The sequence below is a fragment of the Odontesthes bonariensis genome, chromosome 1 (genome assembly GCF_027942865.1).
Source record: "Odontesthes bonariensis isolate fOdoBon6 chromosome 1, fOdoBon6.hap1, whole genome shotgun sequence".
Lineage (NCBI taxonomy): Eukaryota > Metazoa > Chordata > Actinopteri > Atheriniformes > Atherinopsidae > Odontesthes > Odontesthes bonariensis.
In genome coordinates, this window is record NC_134506.1 from 1,429,698 (window position 1) to 1,450,813 (window position 21,116).

A 21,116-nucleotide genomic window follows, 5' to 3' on the forward strand; every position below is an offset into this window, starting at 1 on the left:
GTTTTTGGATTTGGTTGAACAATGTCACCCTTGCCCGCTTTCCTGGTGTCATATTTGTGAGCTGTTGGGCACAATGTGATCATCCATCAATGATCTACAGACACTGCAGCAGTTTAGGAAACAGCTTAGTGGCTTGCAAAGATCCACAACAATGATGGAGAGCTCTGAAAGATTGCCACTAACCTTTTCGGAATCCGTCCGTGGCTGTGGGCAGAGGTTCCGTTCCTTTGTGGGATGGTTAGGCGTGAACAAGACACGAGGTCTAGAAAACCTTTGGGGTCCAGTTGAGGGGCAGAACAGAGCTCGGAATCAGGGAGGCAAATACAAGGTCAGAACCAGGGAGGCAGAAGCAAACAATCCTTTCAAATGCGACCAAATGATGACACTGCTTTCTCCAAGCTTCTGGACTGCATCTCGGACATAAAGCAGTGGCTTGCACAGAACTTTTTACTCTTGAATGAGGACAAGACTGAATGCATTTTATTTGGTACTTCATTGATGTTAAATGCTTTTACTTTCAATTCTGGTTCTCTGGTAGCCTGGCGACGCCATCCTACGTGCTTCCGCCCAAAGATTTTGGCTCCGCACATAGTCTGGCCAAATCCCCCTACCTCGGTTCGCTCAGTGTTTTGCCAATCAGCAAACAGTTGCGAGTGGTGACGCAGAACTCACGCGCGGAGTCCATTGTAGTCCATATAATTGTAGTTCAACCGCAGCGGAAATAAACATGGCGACGGAAGAACGCTAGAAGCTATCCATGAAGTTGTCTCAACTCTGGAGAGCATTACACAATTAAAATGAGAGCAAGAGGAATGCCTCTTCAATATTGTTAGTGGCAAGGATGTCGAAGCTATCCTTCCAACTGGCTTTGGGAAAAGTTTGATTTATCAAATGGTACCGGTATAATGAAAGCGGATGTGGGAAGCGTGATTCGCGAGCTAGAGCCTCGCGAGAGTAAGCATGAACCTCGGCGCATAACCAACGTCATTTCTAAACATTATGATTGGTTAAGGGAACTCCGTTACTCCAATGAATTTAAGTTGCTGGGTAAGGTCCCGCCCTCCATGGAAACGGATTCCTCTTGGGTTTTGCCAGACTGTTTGACAGAGTCAACAGTCGGCTTTCGCCCAGGCTAGTTCTCTGGCCCCGCATTTTAAATCTCATGTGAAATATCTTGGTGTTACATTTGATAGTGGGCTGAAGTTTGACAAACAGATCAGCTCAGTCGTCAGCACAAGCTTCTTCCAGCTCCGCCTTTCTTGAATATTTATTTTTTTAAAAATCCCCTCCCTGCCTCTAGGACAGGGGTCTCCAACCTTTTTCCCTCTGAGAGCTACTTTAACAAAATAAAAATGGCTGAGAGCTACTCGTGTTTTGTAACATTTATTATCATCGCTCATTTTGAACAAACTCAATAAGCATTCTTTTCCTGAACATTTACAATATGTTACTGTCCACATCTCACATTGTGTATTAAAACATCAAAAATAAAGAACAAAAATTGCATTCACAATAAAAACCATTTAGTTCAGTTCAATATTGAGCAGTGAAGGTGTGTGTGTGTGTGTGTGTGAGTGTGTGTGTGTGTGAATGTGTTCAGAAGTTCTGCCTTTTTAGCTAGTGAGATGACTGACACTGCAAGGAGTCAACAAGAGAGGTGTATGCTGGAGTGTATCCACTTTAGTTCACTCTTATGGAGTCATTTAAATGTTCATCAGTCAGTCTCGTTCTGAGCTTTGATTTCAGGACATTCATGTCAGAAAAAGATGACTCACAGAGGTATGTAGACCCAAACAAAGCAGACATTTTCAGAGCTGCTTGGTGAAGATTTTCATAATTATCTGGCTCTACCAAGCTCCAGAAATGCTGTGAATGCTGCTGAGACTTTAACTGCACATTGTTTTGAAGGTTTATAACCTCCATTTCCTCAGGATCGACACAGAAAAGTTCAGCCATCTGTCCTGAAATCTCACTTATGTCCACATTCATGAAAGGGTTGGCCATAAATGTCACACAGGGCTCAAGTTTCTCAAAGTCACTGAATCTGTCAGCAAACTCCTGTCCAAGCCTTGATAAGAGGTCAGGCTGCACCTGTGTGACTGTCCAGCATATTTGAGATAGAGGGGAAGTGCTGAAATCTTCTGCTTTTCACTTGCTGAATGTACAATGACAGTTTTGCACTGAACGCCTTGACAGCACTGATCATGTCACATATATTTTTACCTTTGCCTTGTAACTGTAGGTTCAGGTGGTTAATTTTCTCATTTACATCGGTCAGCCAACTCGAAAGACTGTTCGCTGGGCGCAGCCATTGTTTACCTCTCACTGAAACGTAGCACATCTGTCGTCACTAGGTAGCCCGGCCTCCGAACCCGCTCCTCATGATTTGATTGGCCCGATTAAGTTTAGATTTTCAGCCTCGCAAAACGACCACAAGTGACTACACCAGCCTGGGAGCAAATTCAATTTGCGGTCGCTAAGGGCGTCTAGATTTCTAGGCTACCTTCTCACATCACCACTGACTGGCAAATAACTATTGGGAGTGTTGGAAGGGGCGGGACACTGTGAATTTTGATTGGACACAAATTTAAGTAGATTTGCCGAGAGACCAATCAAGTTTTCAAATTAATGTATGATTCATTGGCCCTGGCGAGCTACTTGGAAAGGGGCGGCGAGCTACTGGTAGCTCGCGAGCGACGCGTTGGAGACCCATGCTCTAGGACAAGTACATAAGCATCCATGCATCCACAACACCTTCATTTTGATTTTTACATGTTATGACCTTAAAGATATCAAAGATATCTAAACTTTAATTGAGATATGAAATAATACGATATAAAATACAATACCTTAAATTATATTATTGTATAGCCTATACTAGGTCATTATCATTTCCTCTTGCGTCATATGTTGGGGCAGCAGCATCAGAACCAGGGACCTAAAAAGACTCAACAACCTGATAAAGAAGGCTGGTTCTGTTCTGGGGACGACTGTGCAAAGAAGGATTTTGCATAAAATCAAGAGAATTATGGACAACCCTGAACATCCTCTCCATGAGACTGTTATCGGAAAACAGTCTCTCTTCAGTCAAAGGCTTCTTCAGTTTGGATGCAAAACGGACCGCTACAGGAAATCTTTCCTGCCCACAGCCATCAGCATCTATAGTAACTCCTTGATTTAATTGAGTTACATCAACATTTAATTTCCCTCTGGGATAAATAAAGTATTTTTTAATTGAATTGAATTGAATTGAATTGAATTAAACCAGTATGTCAGTTGAGTCTGTCATTGGGTTGCCGGTAATGATTTTTAAAATCCAGGAGGTGTAGGTATTGAGCAACACAGTACAGACACAGCATTAATACAGTTTGGCAATGTGTCGAAACGCTTCATGACGCCTCATCGACCCATCACCAATGAATTGTATACAGTAAGGTAAGAAATTATATCACCAAACAAATTGATATTTTATTGGAAATTAAGATGTTTTGATGGCTCTCTCGCTTCACCTGGCACTGAAGAGACTTGTACTGTTGGAAGCACAGAATGTTTGGTTAAATTAACAATTATTTTTAACAATTCTCTGGAAATAAGGGATGATTGAGTTTCCAGTGCAAGTTTCTTATCTTTCCTGTTTTCTGTTCCAGAGTGTTCGGGCTAAAAGAGTCCCTCTGTACCGGAACACCCTTTTGAAGTTCCGAGTGAAACCATGTTTCCATTAAGGAGGGGGGATAATATGTTGGAATAAAGTTAGTAAGATTTTAGAGTGCAAGGCATATCATGTAGTTGTGTTAAAGTCTTTTTGATTGTCAAATGTTTGTCTCTAAGATATTTGTATGTTATGATTGGGTATATTTTCATGTTGGGGGGCTTTGTAACAAATGGATTGTTCTCTTTAGATGGTAGAGCCTGGGGATGAATGAGTGGGAGGCTTTAAAAGGCAGTCAGTTAAGATCAGAAGCTGGTTAGGCTGCTATGATCCTGGGCTACATGCCCTGCAGAGGGTGGTAATGCATGGGTTCCTGTCCGTTGTTTGTCTGTTGGAGAATAAAAACCTGGTTGGTCTGCATTGACTCTCTGCCTCAAGCCTCTGTGAACCAGCCGCTATCGGTCATCTTAACAGATGGTAACAAAGTTAAATCCTATTATAGTACAATTCATTGTAATCCAATTCAGCCCAGTTCATACTGATTTCATACATGTTATGCCATTTGCAAAGTTGCATTTATATAGAAACAACCCATCCAATATCGACCACTTATCAGGGACCAAGTCAACAGTCTAAGCATAGATCCTCAGACCACCCCTTCCCCAGCCATTTCCTCAACTTCTTCAAAGGGAACACCAGCGTGTTCTCAAGCCGGGCAAGAGATGTCTCCAGTCACTCTTAGGTTTGAGCCAAGGCCTCCTCGCAGGAGAGCATGTCCACAACACTTCTCCTGGGAACTGTCTGGAAGGCATCCTGAACAGATGCCCAGTCCACCTCACCTGGCTCCTTTTAGTGCAGAAGATCAGCAACTCTACTCGGTGTCCCTACTTGGGTGACTGAACTCCTCACCCTATCTCTAAAGGTGAGCCCAGCCGTGCTTCAGAGAGCATCAATTTCCTCTTCTCTCCTGTTTTCAGGAGAGCCAGCTTGAGCAATAACATTTAGCAAAATGTGAAACCTTTAAGCCTAGCCTAAAAGGTTGAGAGGACATCTGCCTCCTGATTCATATCTGGGAGCGGGTTCTACAAGATAGGAGCCTGATAACTGCAAGCTGTGCCTCTCATTCTGCTCTTTAAAACTCTAGGGACATCAAGTAAACCTGTACTCTTAGACCAAAGTGCTGTCTTTAGGAAATATAGAACTTTAAGGTCTTTAAGATATGATGGAGATTACAGATTTATATGTGTATATATACAGTGAAATGCCAGAGCCACCACATATTTGAGACTTTTCTGTCCTCTCAACCCCCAGCTGGTCGAAGCAGATAGCCACCCTTCCTGGTTCTGATGGAGGTTTCTTTCTGTTAAAAGGGAGTTTATTTCTTTCTACAGTCGCCTCATGCATCCGCAGGACAAGAGATAGGATTGAAGATAAGTTTCGGTGCAATCTGTTTGTTTCCTTAGCATTGATACTTTTTTTTAAAATTGGCTTTGTATCTATGAATTGGACTAATTTTGAATTTAATGAATTGAATTTAATTGGAATATGATTGTATTACAATGAATTGGATTGTAATCAGATTTTGAAGTGCCTTGAGATGACAGTTGTTGCATTTGTGGTGCTTGTGGCACTATATAAATAAACTGAACTCTAAATTTCTATGGAGGCAGTAAGGGTGAACATTTTGTCATTTTTGGTTTTTGTTTAATAAATAATAACAATGACAGTGTAATATGTCATGTGTTGTAGTTCATGTGCAGTATTCACCTCATTTTAAGGCCTGGAAACAATCAGAAGATTTGTTATTTTATATTGTCCTAATACATACAACCTTAGAGCTGAAAAAAGTGGACTTGTTCCATATTACCATCTCCTAATTTATGTATACAACAAAGGAAGTCTTTGTGTTGTTTTGGCTCCTTTTTTCTTTGTGATATTGAATGTATGATCAAATTTTAAAGAATGCATTTAGCCTCTCACAGTATTGTTTTGAAAATTCAGTCAACAACATTTACATTTTTATAGTAAAATAAAATAAATGGTAGCATAGAGTAATACTTTATTAGTCCCCAAGGGAAAAGTATATTGTTTCTTTTACCAAAAGAAAAACATAATAACAAATAAAAGGCAGATATATCATGCATTTCAGCTTAAAGGAGTCCCCTCTCAGTTTATTGTAGTGAACAGGAATGACCTTCTGTATCAATCCTTATTGGAGAAGAACTTCCAACTGAAGACACTGTTGTTTCATCAGTGTGTTGTGCTGTCAAGGATCTTTCAACATTCTTCTTCCCACAACCTGTTCTAGGGGCTCCGGAGCTCGGATCGTCTCAGGCTGTGACATCATCCACATTTTAGTAAGAATCTGTTGGTTATAAAAAAAACATGCAGGTGAGAAAGACAAATCAAACAAGGACTGCAAAGCGGCAACTAATTATACAACTGTAGAATTTATACGCTCGGTTCCTTCTTTGTGATTTCTATTCAACGACTCAGTCTCTGTTATTAATAGCACTTTTTTCAAGACAAACTGAGATCACATTAATGCTGACAGCCCTCGTGTTTAACCTCATGTTGCACGTATGCCATTGTCTCACCAAACCGAGAGGAGCTGGTGGTGTCCCCCATAACCTTCTCAGAGCAGGTCCCACGGTGGCAAGGTTGGTAGGTTGGTGGTCTCAGCCTCACTGAGCAGTTGTCACCATGACGACCAGTCACTTTGTGCATACAATGGACCACTCGTGACTGCAGGCCTTTCCCACAGGAGGTTGAGCACTGAAACAGCCAATGAAAATGACTCATCACTGCTCATGTGGTCGCTCTCAAGAAATTTGTGGGTTAGTGTTACCTGTAAAACTACCTGTAAACTATCCCCCACGTCTCTCTATCCTCCTGCCTGACTGGCTTTGTACAGTATGTGGACTGTCCAACACGTGGAGAAAAGACATTAGATCTGTTCTATGCTAACGTGAAGGAGGCTTACAGGCCAGTGTCTCTTCCACCACTGGGTAGATCTAATCACAGCATGGTCTATCTACAACCCACATACAGACCGTGTGTACAAAGACTTCCTGTTACTACCAGATCTTTCAGGAAGTGGTCACCAGAGGCGAGTGATGCATTGAGAGACTGCTTTGATGTCACAGACTGGGCTGTACTGCTGGAGGAAGACGAAATGGACATTGACATGGACAGGAGGGTCAGCACCATCACAGACTACATTAACTTCTGTAGGGACACTGTGATTCCAGTCAGGACTGTAAGGTGCTATCCAAATAACAAACCATGGATCACCAGTGACATCAAAGACCTCCTGAAGCAGAAAAAGAGGGCGTTCCAGAATGGGGATAGAGAAAGGCGGAGGAGTGTACAACAGGCGAACAATGTGACATTATTGTTGTCATTAACTCATTAACTCTGCATTGAGTTCCAACAGATACCCTTTGAATGGTGTTACAGTGTTTGTTGTCCCCTCTTTTCTGTCTTCTCAAACCCCAGCTGGTGGAGGCGGATGGCCACCCTTCCTGGTTCTGGTTCTGCCAGAGGTTTCTTCCTGTTCAAAGGGAGTCGTTTCTCTCCACAGTCGCCTCAGGCACGCTCAGGACGGGAGATTGGACTGAAGACAAGTTTCAGTGCAATCTGTTGGTTTCCTTAGCTAGGAAACTGTTTTTGAATTGGCTCTATTTGAATGAATTGGATCAGGGGCGTCAGCTGACCCAATACTATACAGGGGCACAACAGGGGCACAGAAATATGATGCGCGCAAGCAAAAATTTTTTTGCAGTTATTTCTTTGGAGGTCGGACAGCCGTTCTTGCCCACACTGGTTTCTAAGCCTGGTTTTCACAATCTTGAGCTTTGAGAAGGACCTCTCAACTTAAGGAGGCAGCTAAATTAGCTGCCTCCTTAAAGGATAAGACCGTTTTTTTGACATTGGGCCCTTGATTTCACATTATAACATGATGTTCTACTCACCCCTGCTTGTTGTTGGTCATTTGGAGCTGTTCCGAAGATATTCGCGAGGCATCTGGCTGCTCTCTTGAGATATTCGGCCATGAAACGGTTTCCTATGGGCAAGCTTATACAGGCACAAACTATGCTGTTTATAATTTATTAATTACTGTACACTAGCACTGATAACGTGGAGGTGCGTCGCTTACTTAAAAAAATCCGGGTTACTAATTTTGAATTTTAGCCGAATGAATAAATAGGCAGCAGGTCTGTGGGCTGTCTGTGGTAGTAGCACGACGATGACGTCAGTAACACCCACTTTACGACAAAAATTCAAAATTACAGTAACCCGGATTTTTTTAAGTAAGCGACGCACCTCCACGTTATCAGTGCTAGTGTACAGTAATTAATAAATTATAAACAGCATAGTTTGTGCCTGTATAAGCTTGCCCATAGGAAACCGTTTCATGGCCGAATATCTCAAGAGAGCAGCCAGACGCCTCGCGAATATCTTCGGAACAGCTCCAAATGACCAACAACAAGCAGGGGTGAGTAGAACATCATGCTATAATGTGAAATCAAGGGCCCAATGTCAAAAAACCGGTCTTATCCTTTAAGTTGTCTCTCCCTCTTTTCCGTGGGCATTTCAAATTGTCTGCATTTTAACACAACATGCAGGTGAATAATTCGAATTGTGCTTTATTTCCATCATTCATCTTGCTTGATAAAACGAAATGTCATCAGCTGCCTGTAACTTAGTTTGGTAGCCTGCCATAAAACAACCTGAGCCATGTAAAACGTTGACTGCAAGCTAGCTGGCTGTCGGTGTTTTTTTTGCTACCTAAACATTAGCTGACTGTCAGATTATTTATGGTCACTAAACGTCCTAAACTCGACATTGGATTCGAGTTGATTGTGATCATGTCTTGTAGCCTAGGCACTGTGTACACATTTCAAGCTCACCTTTCCAGGCAGTCAGGGCAGTCTCTACTCCCACAGTGTCTCTGCCGCCCGGTCGCGTGCGCGCTTGTTTTTTTTTTTTTTCTAGTGAAGCGTGCTGCTTGCCCCCCGCAACGCCCGCGCCCCTCCCTTTTGCCTAAATCTCCAGGTGTCTGGTGAATCTGAATGATTGACTCTGAAGACTTTATTTTTGGAAACTTCAATCAAAATGACGAATTATACAGAAAATCATGTTGAAATATGAAATCATATTTGCCTATATTATTTTTTTCTCCTGTGCACGTCACTGATACCGGGGCACCTCAGATCTACAGGGGGGCACGTGCCCCCGTGAAAAGGGTCTCGCGACGCCGATGAATTGGATTATTTTGAAATTAATTATGATTACAATGAATTGAACTCCAATTGGCTTGAATTGGACTTTATTATTTAAGTGCCTTGAGATGACATTTGTTGTAATTTGGCGCGTTATAAATAAACTTAATTGGATTAATGATTTTGAATTAATGGTGCTTGTTGAGGGATTTGTGGATGGTATAAGGGTAAGATATTTCAAGTGCAAGTGGTTGAGCATATAAGATAAGATTTACGTGTTGACATGCTTGAGACCTTTGCTCCAACATAATTTACTTTTGCACACATTACATGCCAACTTTGTCTGATTGGTGGCAATGATTGTGAATGCTGCCAGAACTACAGAACTTGTGTTTTTTTTTCTTTTTTTTTAATAAGCTTTACAATAAGGCTCAGCAACCACATTTTCTTCTGTTTTTTTTTTTTCAAAATCGTTGTGGGGAGGTGAGGGGACCAAACACGCAAATTCTGCTAATTAGATTTTTTTGATTCTCAATATAAAGATTCTGCTATTTGCAGAATTTGTTTATTATCATTATTTAGATTGTTATTATTTTTAAATTTAAATTCCATAATCCCCTCTTTTGCAAGGTGTATAGAACAGGACTCTCTGGACCGATTTGGTTCCATTGACTTTCATTATAACCACATATTTTTGATATTCTCTAATCCTTAGATGTTATAAAGCTTATCCCATTAATACCTAATAGATCCAAGTCTCATCCTTCAAAAAAGACAAAGAGGAAATAGAGGATTACACCTCTCCATGGAAATCAGGGAAATCAGAAGAGATTTTTGCAGATCAATCTGTCCCTGGCAAACCGCCGCGGGAGAAACAAGCTGGCCCCGATTAAGGACCTGTGGAACGGATGGAGCACCCGTCTCCCCAAGCTGTTTAACCAGGGAGGGACATATACTTTAATGAACAGCTGGTTTCCTATTGTTCATTCAGACAGTATATGCCCTTCAAACCTGGAAAGATTTGGGCTCTCTGTGACGTACAGTGCATGCATGGAGGGTCCAAGTGTATACAGGGTTGGCAGGGCTCTTATCACCCCAGCCATGGCGGAGGAGCCATTTGCCCAGATGACTGTCTGCAGCCAGCTCGGTCCTACAAGCTCCATGCTAAGGAGGAGGAGGAGCCACAGCTTGGGTACTCGAGAAAGAGGAGGCACAGTGCAGACAGCTGTGGAACCAGTGTGCCAAATGTTGAGAACATGCATGTAAAAAGCACGTCACAGTGATCTGTGGTCTATGTATTAAATCATGAACTTGTCCAAAGAAATAAATTGTAAAAACTTTTTTTTTTTAATTTACAAAATGTATATCTAGGGTTAGATATGAAGTTGTTGAAAAGATCTGATATGGTGAAAGTGAAAAAAAAAAAGAAAAATATTAAATTTTTTACCCTTGGGCCCCAAATGGAAATTTTCATTGCTACAGAATAATACTGCATCAAAAGCAATGTTGTTATCAATTACTGACCGAGTCAGAGCTGTAATAACCTAATCCCAAATATTGCATGTCATTTTTGGAAAACATAGCATAGCTGGTGTTTTTCCCTATGAAAAAAATTATTTGGCTTCTTATGACAAGAAGGACATAAAAACAAAAAATAGATAAGAAAAATAATGAAAAACTTTATCAAATATGGTGTATGCGTGGGTTCTCTCCACATGCATTAGGTTAATTGGTGTCTCTAAATTGACTTTAGGACTGAGTGTGAGTGTGGATGTTTGTCTCGTTTGTCTCTATGTGGCCCTGCGATGGACTGGCGGCCTGTCCAGGATGTACCCCGCCTCTCGCCCATTGACTGCTGGGATAGGCTCCAGCCCCCCCACGACCCGACCGACGGATTCAGCGGTATAGATAATGGATGGATGGATGGAATATAGTCCAATTCAAGCCAATTGGAGTTAAATTCATTGTAATCATAATCCAATCAAATCCAATTAATCAATTTCAAAATAATCCAATTAATTCATATAGAGCCAATTCAAAAACTATTTCCTATCTAAGGAAACCAACAGATTGCACTGAAACTTGTCTTCGGTCAAATCTCCCGTCCTGAGCGTGCCTGAGGCGACTGTGGAGAGAAACGACTCCCTTTGAACAGGAAGAAACCTCTGGCAGAACCAGAACCAGGAAGGGTGGCCATCCGCCTCCACCAGCTGGGGTTTGAGAAGACAGAAAAGAGGGGACAACAAACACTGTAACACCATTCAAAGGATACCTGTTGGAACAGGGAAACACGAGTTAATGACCACAATAATGTTGATTACAATTAATTGAATTCCAATTGGCTTGAATTGGACTTACTATCTAAGTGCCTTGAAATGACATTTGTTGTATTTGGCGCTATATAAATAAAAATGAATTGAATTTAGCTGAATAATGTCAAATGTACATAATGTCAAATGAGGAAATAAAATGGGGCAAAAAGAGAGTAAAGTGAGGAAAGGTGTGACAGATGAGGCCCCCCAGCAGTCTGGGCCTATAGCAGCTTAACTATGGGATGTTTCAGGATCACCTGAGCCATCCCTAACTATAAGCTTTATCAAAAAGGAAAGTTTTAAGCCTGGTCTTAAAAGTGGAAAGGGTGTCTGCTTCCTGAAGCCAAACTGGAAGCTGGTTCCACAGAGAGGGGCCTGATAACTGAAGGCTCAATAATAAAGAATTACAGTAGTCCAATCCTGAAGTAACAAATGCACGGAGCAGTTTTTCTGCATCACTCTGAGACAAGATGTTCCTGATTTGAACAATATTACAAAGATGAAAGAAGGCAGTCCTAGAAACCTGTTTTATATGTGAGTCAAATGATAAATTCTGGTCAAAAATAACTCCAAGGTTCCTCACTGTAGAACTAGAAGCCAAGGAAATACCATCTAGAGTAACTATATAGCTAGACAGTTTCTCCCTGAAGCGCTCAGGTCCAAAGATAACGACTTCAGTTTTGTTTGAATTTTGAAGCAGACAGTTCTGAGTCATCCAGGTCTTTATGTCTTTAAGACATGCTTGTAGTCTGACCAACCTATTGGGTTCAACTGGTTTTATAGATAAGTACAGCTGAGTATCATCAGCATAGCAATGGAAATTTATGCCATGCTGTCTAATAATGTTACCTAATGGAAGCATGTATAAAGGGAAAAGAATCGGTCCAAGCACAGAACCCTGAGGAACTCCATGACTTACTCTGGTGTGTGAGGAAGATTCTTCATTTACAAGAACAAACTGAAATCTATCAGATAAATATGACTTAAACCAGCCTAATGCAGTTCCTTTAATCCCAATAACATGTTCAAGTCTGTGTAATAAGATACTGTGATCGACCGTATCAAATGCAGCACTGAGATCCAACAGGACAAGCACAGACACAAGTCCGCTATCAGAGGCTAAGAGGAGATCATTGGTAACTTTCAGCAGTGCAGTTTCTGTGCTATGATGCACTCTGAATCCTGACTGAAACGCTTCAAACAGATTATTTCTGTGGAAATGATCACAAAGCTGAGCTGCAACTATTTTTTCAAGAACTTTAGACATAAAAGGGAGATTGGATATAGGTCTATAATGAGCCAACACTTCTGAATCAAGAGTAGGTTTTTTAAGTAAAGGTTTAATTACAGCAACCTTAAAAGTCTGAGGTACATATCCTGTCAAAAAAGACAGATTGATCAAATCCAATATGGAAGTGTCAATTAATGGGAAAACCTCCTTGAACAGTCTGGTTGGGATTGGGTCTAAAACACAAGTTGATGGTTTAGAAGAGACTATTGCTGTTGTTAGTTCAGAGAGATCAACTGGGCAGAAGCCGTCTAAATACAAATCAGGTTCTAAAGATACTTCTAAAGCTGCTGTACTTGATGATACATCACTGATAATAGTGGGAAGGACTCCATCAATGTTCTCTCTGAAAGAAACAATTTGTCACACCCAGGGAATGCAGGACGCAGGAGCAGGAGATGTTATATCCAAAGCTTTTATTATAGGAGCAGATGTTATCAAAGGGGTATTCCACGAAATTAGCTAAAGAAAGCCAGGCTGTAGAGGGAAAGCCTCACTTGAACTAACACCATCTCCCAATTAAGCCTCAAGTCGTTCCACAAAGCCAGTTTAGCTGCATCTCAGCGAGGCTTACATAGCCTAGCTTAGTGCGAGTGCACGAGGAACGTAAGAAGCCCTGACGAGTGGATGGTGGAAAAACGGAGATGGCAGAAAATGAGTGCGAGACAAGAGCTGTTATTTTTTCTGCAGCTGAACAAATAATGCTGATGGAGCTGTATGAGGATTTTAAAAGTGTCATCACCAGAAATGGTAATACAGCTGCGATCAATAAAGCGAAGAAACGGCATGGCTAACAACTGCAGAAAGACTAAATGCGTAAGTTATGAAAGTTTCATACCATTGTCAATTGTTAGACATTTATTTTACTGTCCTCATGTATTTATGCTCTCCTCTTTGTGTTATAATGTGTTTACATAAAGCATGCTGAATTGTCTCTGTATGAGATGTACTGCACACATATACTGGCCCTGCTCAGTTTATTAATAACCCAATAATCGACACGCATCATCATACTTTGTGACTATATTATCCTGTGTGTGTGACCCAGATATTATTTTTCACTGTTACATCCCAACAGGAGCAATCTTAACAGCCAAAAGCATACCTGGCAGCAGGTGAAGGTAAAGTACAGGAACATGTTTCAGAGTGGTAAGTAGCCTTTGAAGAAATGTGTTTGTCCAATAAAGAGAGCACCAAACTAAATATGGAAAACAAGAAACTGAAAATAAAAAAGATCAAGCGAGAGATTATGAAACTGGAGAGGGATGTTAGTATAAATTCAGATAAAGGAGAAGGTCATAGGTTGAACTGTATTTAATTCTGTTTTCTCTCCACAGCTTGAGAAACATGTAATAATAATTAAACAATTCAACACAACTTGAACTCAAACTTGTCATTATTGTACGGTTCATGCAAAGTGTTAGAAATGTGTTTTTTACATTTATATTCACAGTGGGGTGCCATGACCTAACGTGTGGAAAGTTGTAAATCGTCTATGTCCATTTAGCCTTCTTACACTTGCTCCGACTTAAACTGCTACTGTGTCAATGCTAAATTATGAAAAGAAGTTCTAACTCAAAGGTCACAACAATTAGTGTCAATGGAAATATGTGTCCCTGTATAGGTCCCTCACTGTGTCAGGAGCATGCCCTTGTTCCTGGATCAGGATATGGCGTGAGGAGGTACGGCCAGCATGCATAGCCTCTGTCCCCAAGCAGGACACCATTGAACTCTCCTGCAGAATAAGAGAAATGTTGGATGGATATACATGTGTTAAGACTTGGCAATTTGATGCAATATGTGCCTTATATGGCTATCTATGATAAAGTATGACGAGCACTTTAAATTCCTTAAGATGACCTCTACACCTGACCTCTCATTACATTACCAAAATTCTGCCTATGCTACACCTTACTTCAAAAGTACACTCCTTCAGGTTAGTAAAATTCTTGCGCCTTGTGCAAACCTCTGTGCCAGTGAGGATGCTCGGAACATCCTAGAATCATGAACCGATCCCGGCCATTTAGCCTCAATGTTGGAAATGAAATGAGCTCCATCACAGATCATCTGTATGCACGGAGGATAGGAGTCAATGATGAGCTTTCACAGGGCATAAATGTAACATTGCTCAGCATTACTCAAAGGGGTTGATGTGGTGTTTTTCAAAATGAGAAATCCAGTTCAGAGTCTATGGACAATTATCCCCAAGTGTACCTGAACATTTAGGATATGGAAAAATGTTCGGTTTACATAGTCAGCCTCCACGGGTCCAGCAGGGGCCTGGATGCGTACATGGGTAAAGGTTAATATGGTATGATGTTTTAATTCCTGCGTTTTATCTAATATCTTGTTTGTACAGTCCTTGACTGTTTTGAAAGGAGCTTTCAAACATTTGTATCATTAACATTATTACCTGTCCCCCATTTTTCTGAGTCGGGTCCTACGTGGGTGTAGATCGGATGTTTGTTAGGTATTGATTAGTTTTAATGAATACCATGTTCTTTCTCATTTAATTTCATGTTCAACACGTGTGTATAGTTGCGTTTCTTTAGTTGCACTGGCACCGACTGATTGATTTTTCGAGACAGTGAAAGTGGTGATATGATGACCACAGTTTTTGTTTAGTTTTTTAGACAACACATGAGTTGCGGGAGCGCAGAATTCTTGGTGAACATTTCTTTCGGGAGTCTGTTTCAGCCGGTCGGACATTTTTTGAGTTGCAGCTAAGCTAAGCTTCAACTTTATCCTGCACAGGAGCAGGCTAGTTCAGCGGCATAAGTTACCATGGTTACTCAGCGGGCATTCAAATAAGCCACGTTCGTGGAACGGAACTCTCTAAGATTAGCCAGAAGTAGCGACAAAAGCCAGGCTTTCCGCTAAGCCAGCTTCGTGGAATACCCCTCAAGTCTCTCCAGAGAGAGAAACAAAACAGGCTATATATAGTTATACACTTCTCCAAAATTAGTAATAAGTATATCTATGAAAAATTTATCAGGGAAATCAAAATCACTCCACTATGCGGAAGAACAAACAAAAGGATCTATTAAACTTTACCTAAACGTCACTCCTGCTACGGAGGAAAAACAAATCACCTCTCCTAAAAATCGGAGGCACTACTCTATGAAAATTTACAAAAACAGAAATCACTCCAACTGGGAGGAAAACCAAGAATGCTATGAAAATAAATTTACTATGTTACTTTAACAGGACTAATTTATCAAACTTTATCAAAAAAACAAAAAATCTCTCTTGAAGAGGAAAATACCGAAAGGTAATACTTGATACGTGGCTGTGGTCAGGCTTGGAATAAAGGCGAGAGTGATGCACATGAAAAGGACAGATACGACACACACACAGACTCTTAAGCACACAGGGATAACAGGGAACAGGTGGAATCATTCATACCACAATCAGACTGGAGCACGAGAGGAAGGGCAAGTGACCTGAAACGAGAGGAGAGTTAATCTTTCAAAATAAAACAGGAAATGACGAAACAATACATGGAGACGAGACAAAAAACCTGCTTGACCTCACAGGTCAAGGTGTGATACAATTTTATTGATAAAGAAGCTCATGAAATCATCACTGCTGAGAGTTAAAGGAATACCTGGCTCAGCAGAGCTCGGACTCTTAGTCAGACTGGCTACAGCGCTGAAGAGAAACCTGGGATTGTTCTTATTCTTTTCTATCAATGATGAATAATAAGCAGTTCTAGCTTTACAAAGGGCTTTCTTATACGTTATTAAACTATCTTTCCAGACTGATTGAGACTCTTCTAAATTAGAGGAACGCCACTGTCTCTCCAGCTTTCTTGCAGTCTTGTGTGAGTCGGTCTGTGAACACTCTGAGAAAATCCAATAGATTTTAATATAGATAGATAGATATATTATTTATTGTCATTGTTAAACAGAGTTTACAACGAAATTTGTTTGTAGCATCACCATCACCACCGGCATTCAAGTATAAATAAATACCCCACCCAATATGAAAATGTAAAATGAAATGAGAAATAAAGTTCATATTGAGGCTGTCATTTCTACGGAAGCCCGGAGCGGACGTGATACGTATAAACTTTTTTTTGATGGTTTTCTCGAGATAACGAGATAATTATGTCATTATCTCGGACTGGGGAGAAAAAGTGGCCTCGAAAACCATCGGTAAATTAACTCGTTATCTCGAGAAAACGATCAGAAAAAAGTTTATACGTATCACGTCCTCTCTGGGCTTCCGTACATTTTCAACATCTACATGAATATTAAAGTCACCCACTACAATGACTTTATCTGCACTCAGCACTAACTGGGATAAAAACTCTGAGAATTCAGACAGAAACTCAGAATAAGGGCCAGGTGGACGATACACAACAACAAACACAAGAGGTTTCTGGGATTTCCACTTTGGGAAAAACTGAGAATCAGAGATTCAAAAGAGCTCAAACTAATCTTGGGTCTGGGACTGATTAGTAACCCTGATCTGAAGATAGCTGCCACTCCTCCTCCTCTGCCTGTGGTTCCAGGAACGTGAACATTTAAACAGTCAGAGGGAGTTGATTCATTATGCTAACATGATGCTAACATGATGCTAACATGATGCTAACATGATGCTAACATGATCCTCCTGCTGCAGCCAGGTTTCTGTAAGACAAAATACCAGACATCCCAAGTCTCCCGAAGTTCCGGGAGTCTCCCTGATATTGATAGTTAATCACGGATGCCCGCAAGTCGGATAAAATATCCCGGATTTTAGACTATGCGAGGGAGTGTTTTTTTTTTTTTCAATGCGAGTGAGAGCGTGCAGGCAATACAATAACTCGTGCACCATGCGCGTTTCGACTGCGCAGGCACGAGAGAGAGAGAGAGGGGTGTGGGGAGGGGTGTGAAACCTGTGCGTATCTGTCCAAAGCGATGCTCTGTTCAACGAGCGTTCAGGGCGACTGCTTGTCAGAGGGCGCGCTGATTGGTTTAGTCAGCAAAATAAGCCAATAACGTTCGGTGTGGGAGGGCTTCGATTTACTCTCTGACAGCCACCTAAGTTACCACTCAAAACTGTGCATCCTGCCAAATGGCAGAGGGTGAATCCTCGAGTAAAAAACGAAAATATAAGACTCATTTTACAGCAGAATATACTAAAGTATATCCATGTCTAGTGAAGGTGAAGAATGATGACACCGTGACGAGGTGCACTGTGTGCAATAGTGACTTCAGTATTGCCCACGGCGGACTTAATGACTGTAAAACATGTGGAGGTAGGCTAAGTTGAACGCGCCATCATCTGCATTTTATTTCTGTAGGTTAAATGCTGTTATAAAATAAAGCAAAACGTATCAAAGACTTATTTAAAGTATCAAACACATTTAGTTACTAAATTGTGTAGGCCTATATCTAACTAGCCAGCTACAGTATCTAACTATCTATATCCAGCCTGTCTAAGCCTTTAAAAAAATCCCCAATTTAATATAGGGCCGGGGGGGGGGAAATTAACTCTTTTTGCTGATCCGTGCCATTTGATCTGGATCACTGAAATTAGCCAGCATTCCCATCACTTTTAGAACAAATGTGACCATGTGATTATAAAGCTGTGAGGGCAGGCTGCTGAAAGTGAACAGCATAAAGGATTCTTATAAAGGTGGATTACACTTACACTCAGGGCTTACTTCAACAACCCTTGAGTGTTACTATAACTAAATTAAACTGAAAAAAGGACACTCCAGTGTTATCGCAGACTGTGAGATTCTCTTTGAATCATTTATTCTAAAAGCTAACAAATAACTGTGAGAACATAGTAACCATTTTTTGTAATGGCCACCTTGAAAAGGAACAAAAAGACTGGAGATAGTTGAAGAACTAGCAATGACTTTTTTCTTAAGGGGAATCACATGATCTGGATGAGCTCCCACTTACATGGGACACAAAAAGTTCAAATGCCAATTTAGATTTTGATACCCACCCTTAATCAAGTCTTCACTGTAGATCATTCCGTAAATGATTCTTTGTACTGTTTGTTTAACACTGGCCACCGTACTTGTGTGACGTGGGCCAATCGGAATGCTTATCTCCCCTGTGCTATGTCTGTTATGTATCTGGCGTGAGCAGTTGGATTCTTCAGTTCAAGTAAACTACAGTAACGGTAAACCTTGTGTCGTGTGATCTTTGACACATACACGGAGAATAAACATTCTACATCTTGTCAGAAGTGGGATGAACCTTCTCGCCTGCGAGTTTATTTTTCTTCACAACAAGAACGTCAACGAGCCACTCTTCTTCCTCGTGATGGCGGATGGTTTTCGCAGACCCGACCCCCTCGTCTTCAACGAAAACATCGCCGAGAATTGGCGAGTTTTTGAAAAGGAATATGACATCTTCATTGCCGCGGCACACTATGACAAGCCAGCCAAGATCCAGGCTTACATTCTCCTCAACATCGCCGGACCAGAGGCCATCGAGCGGGAGCGTTCATTCGTCTATGCCCCAGAGGTACTTGTTCCTCATGGTGAAGGACAGTTCAGGATTGTCACTCGCGCCGAGTCCAGAGAGGATCCCGAGTGCCTAAAAAGAAAGTTCGCCGAAATCTGCAACCCTCAAAACAACAGGACAATGGACAGACACAAGTTTCATACAAGAAACCAGAAGCAAGGTGAGACAATCGAATAATTTATTAGCGATCTGAGGATTAAGGCCAAGTGTTGTCATTTCGGAGAAATAACAGACGAGCTAATCTGTGACCGCATCGTCTGCGGCGTCACCAGTGACACTCTGAGGAAAGTCTTGTTGAGGGATAGCGAGCTCACCCTGACCAAAGCCATTTCAATCGCCCGAATTCACGAAATGACTGAGGAAAGCTGCAAAACATTAGCAACAGCAGCTACCAGTGTTGGCGCGGTTAAGCCGGCCCCAAGCAGTTTAGCCAAACCCAAGCCACTATATGCTCCACAAACCACAAATTGCTCGAACTGTGGAGGTAGCCACGCAGGTAGGCGAGAAAATTGCCCTGCATTCGGAAGGCAGTGCCACAGCTGCGGGAAGCTTAATCATTACAAACAGTGCTGTAAGTCTAAACCACGCAGCCAGCTCAGTAGAGCCCCGAGACGTTCGGTAAACGAAATCGAAGTGGATGAAACGACATGCGATGACGGGACATTTTATGTGGATGGCGTTGAGGTAGACAACCAGGTGGACTGCGTTAACTCTGAAACAGCTGAGAAAGATGAGGGATTTGTCACTATGGACATAAACAACAGACACCTTGAAATGAAAGTTGACACAGGAGCGAGATGCAATGTGATGTCACTAAAGACTTACAGAAGAGTGACAAATGGAAAACACCTAATTAAGCAAGGGAAAGCTGTCAGCCTCGTCGCTTATGGAGGCATCAGGATCGAGACCAGCGGCACAGTCACACTGCCATGTCGCCTAGGGGAGCAGTACCACCTCTTGCCTTTCTTTGTGGTGAACAGGGAGGTGCAACCACTGCTAGGTTTTAGGGCGTGCAAGAACATAGGCATAGTCAACATGAGCCCTGATGTCCACCAGGTCAGCGTGGAAAGCAACACAGACTTCAGCCCCCAGGTATTAGCTCAGTACAAGGACCTGTTCAGCAACGAGCTGGGAGAACTTCCTGTCGTGTACTCCATGAAGCTGGATCCCAATGTGCAGCCTGTGGTCCGCCCTGCCCACCGCGTCCCTGTTGCAATGCGAGAGAGAGTCAGGGACGAGCTTGAGCGCATGCAGCGCATCGGCATCATAACACCAGTCACAGAGCCAACAGACTGGGTCTCATCTATGGTAGCCGCACACAAGAAGGACAAGAACAAAATCAGGCTGTGCATCAATCCGAAAGACCTCAACACAGCGTTGAAGAGGCCCCACCACCCAATGCGCAGCGTGGAAGAGGTAGCAGCACAGATGTCGGGAGCGACAGTGTTTTCTGTTTTGGATGCCAAGAATTCTTTCTCGCAGATACGCCTTGACAAGAAATCCTCAATGCTCACCACGTTCAGCACCCCGTTTGGGCGCTTCAGATTCCTGCGCATGCCCTTCGGCATCAACTCGCTAAGTGAAGTGTTTCAGCGCTCAATGGAACAGCTGTTCGCGGGCTACCCATGTTCAGTCATCGTCGACGACATCATCATTGGAGGACGCACTGTTGCTGAGCACGATGCCAACCTACACAAAGTGCTCGCACGTGCAAGAGAGGCCAACCTCCGGCTAAACCCTGCTAAGTGCAAGTTCCGGCTAGACCAGGTGTCCTATGTGGGACACATCTTCACCCGTGACGGCCTCAAAGCAGACCCCGTGAAAACAGCCGCTATCAACGCCATGCCAGTTCCCACGGACGTCACATCACTGCAGCGCTTCCTCGGCATGGTCAACTACCTTGGCAAGTACATTCAGAACCTCAGTGAGATCGCAGCATCCCTGAGACAGCTCATACACAAAGAGACGGCATGGTGTTGGTTCCAGCAGCACCAGGAGGCTTTTGACCTCCTGAAAGCCTGCCTGTCTAGCCCTCCTGTCCTGGCATACTACAACGTCGAGGAGCCAGTCACACTCACCTGTGACGCATCATCCCATGCTCTAGGTGCAGCATGTGTACAAAACGGCAGACCAATAGCCTTCGCCTCACGTGCCCAAATCGAAAAGGAG

At 42.3% G+C, this 21,116-nt stretch overlaps 1 protein-coding gene across 2 annotated transcripts in view; it reads right to left on the reverse strand.

Moving 5' to 3' along the window:
* Window positions 1-1,444: 1,444 nt before the first annotated feature.
* The window catches only part of adamts17 (ADAM metallopeptidase with thrombospondin type 1 motif, 17), a 224,415-nt gene continuing 204,743 nt past the window's right edge, over window positions 1,445-21,116 (reverse strand). For both annotated transcript variants that reach the window (XM_075458750.1, XM_075459484.1), the window contains 2 exons: window positions 6,247-6,424; window positions 1,445-6,014 (listed from right to left, as the gene is read on the reverse strand). In XM_075458750.1, coding sequence (XP_075314865.1) covers window positions 6,004-6,014; window positions 6,247-6,424 — 189 coding nt within the window. In that variant the 3' untranslated portion in view covers window positions 1,445-6,003. The remainder of the gene's footprint in view (window positions 6,015-6,246; window positions 6,425-21,116) is intronic.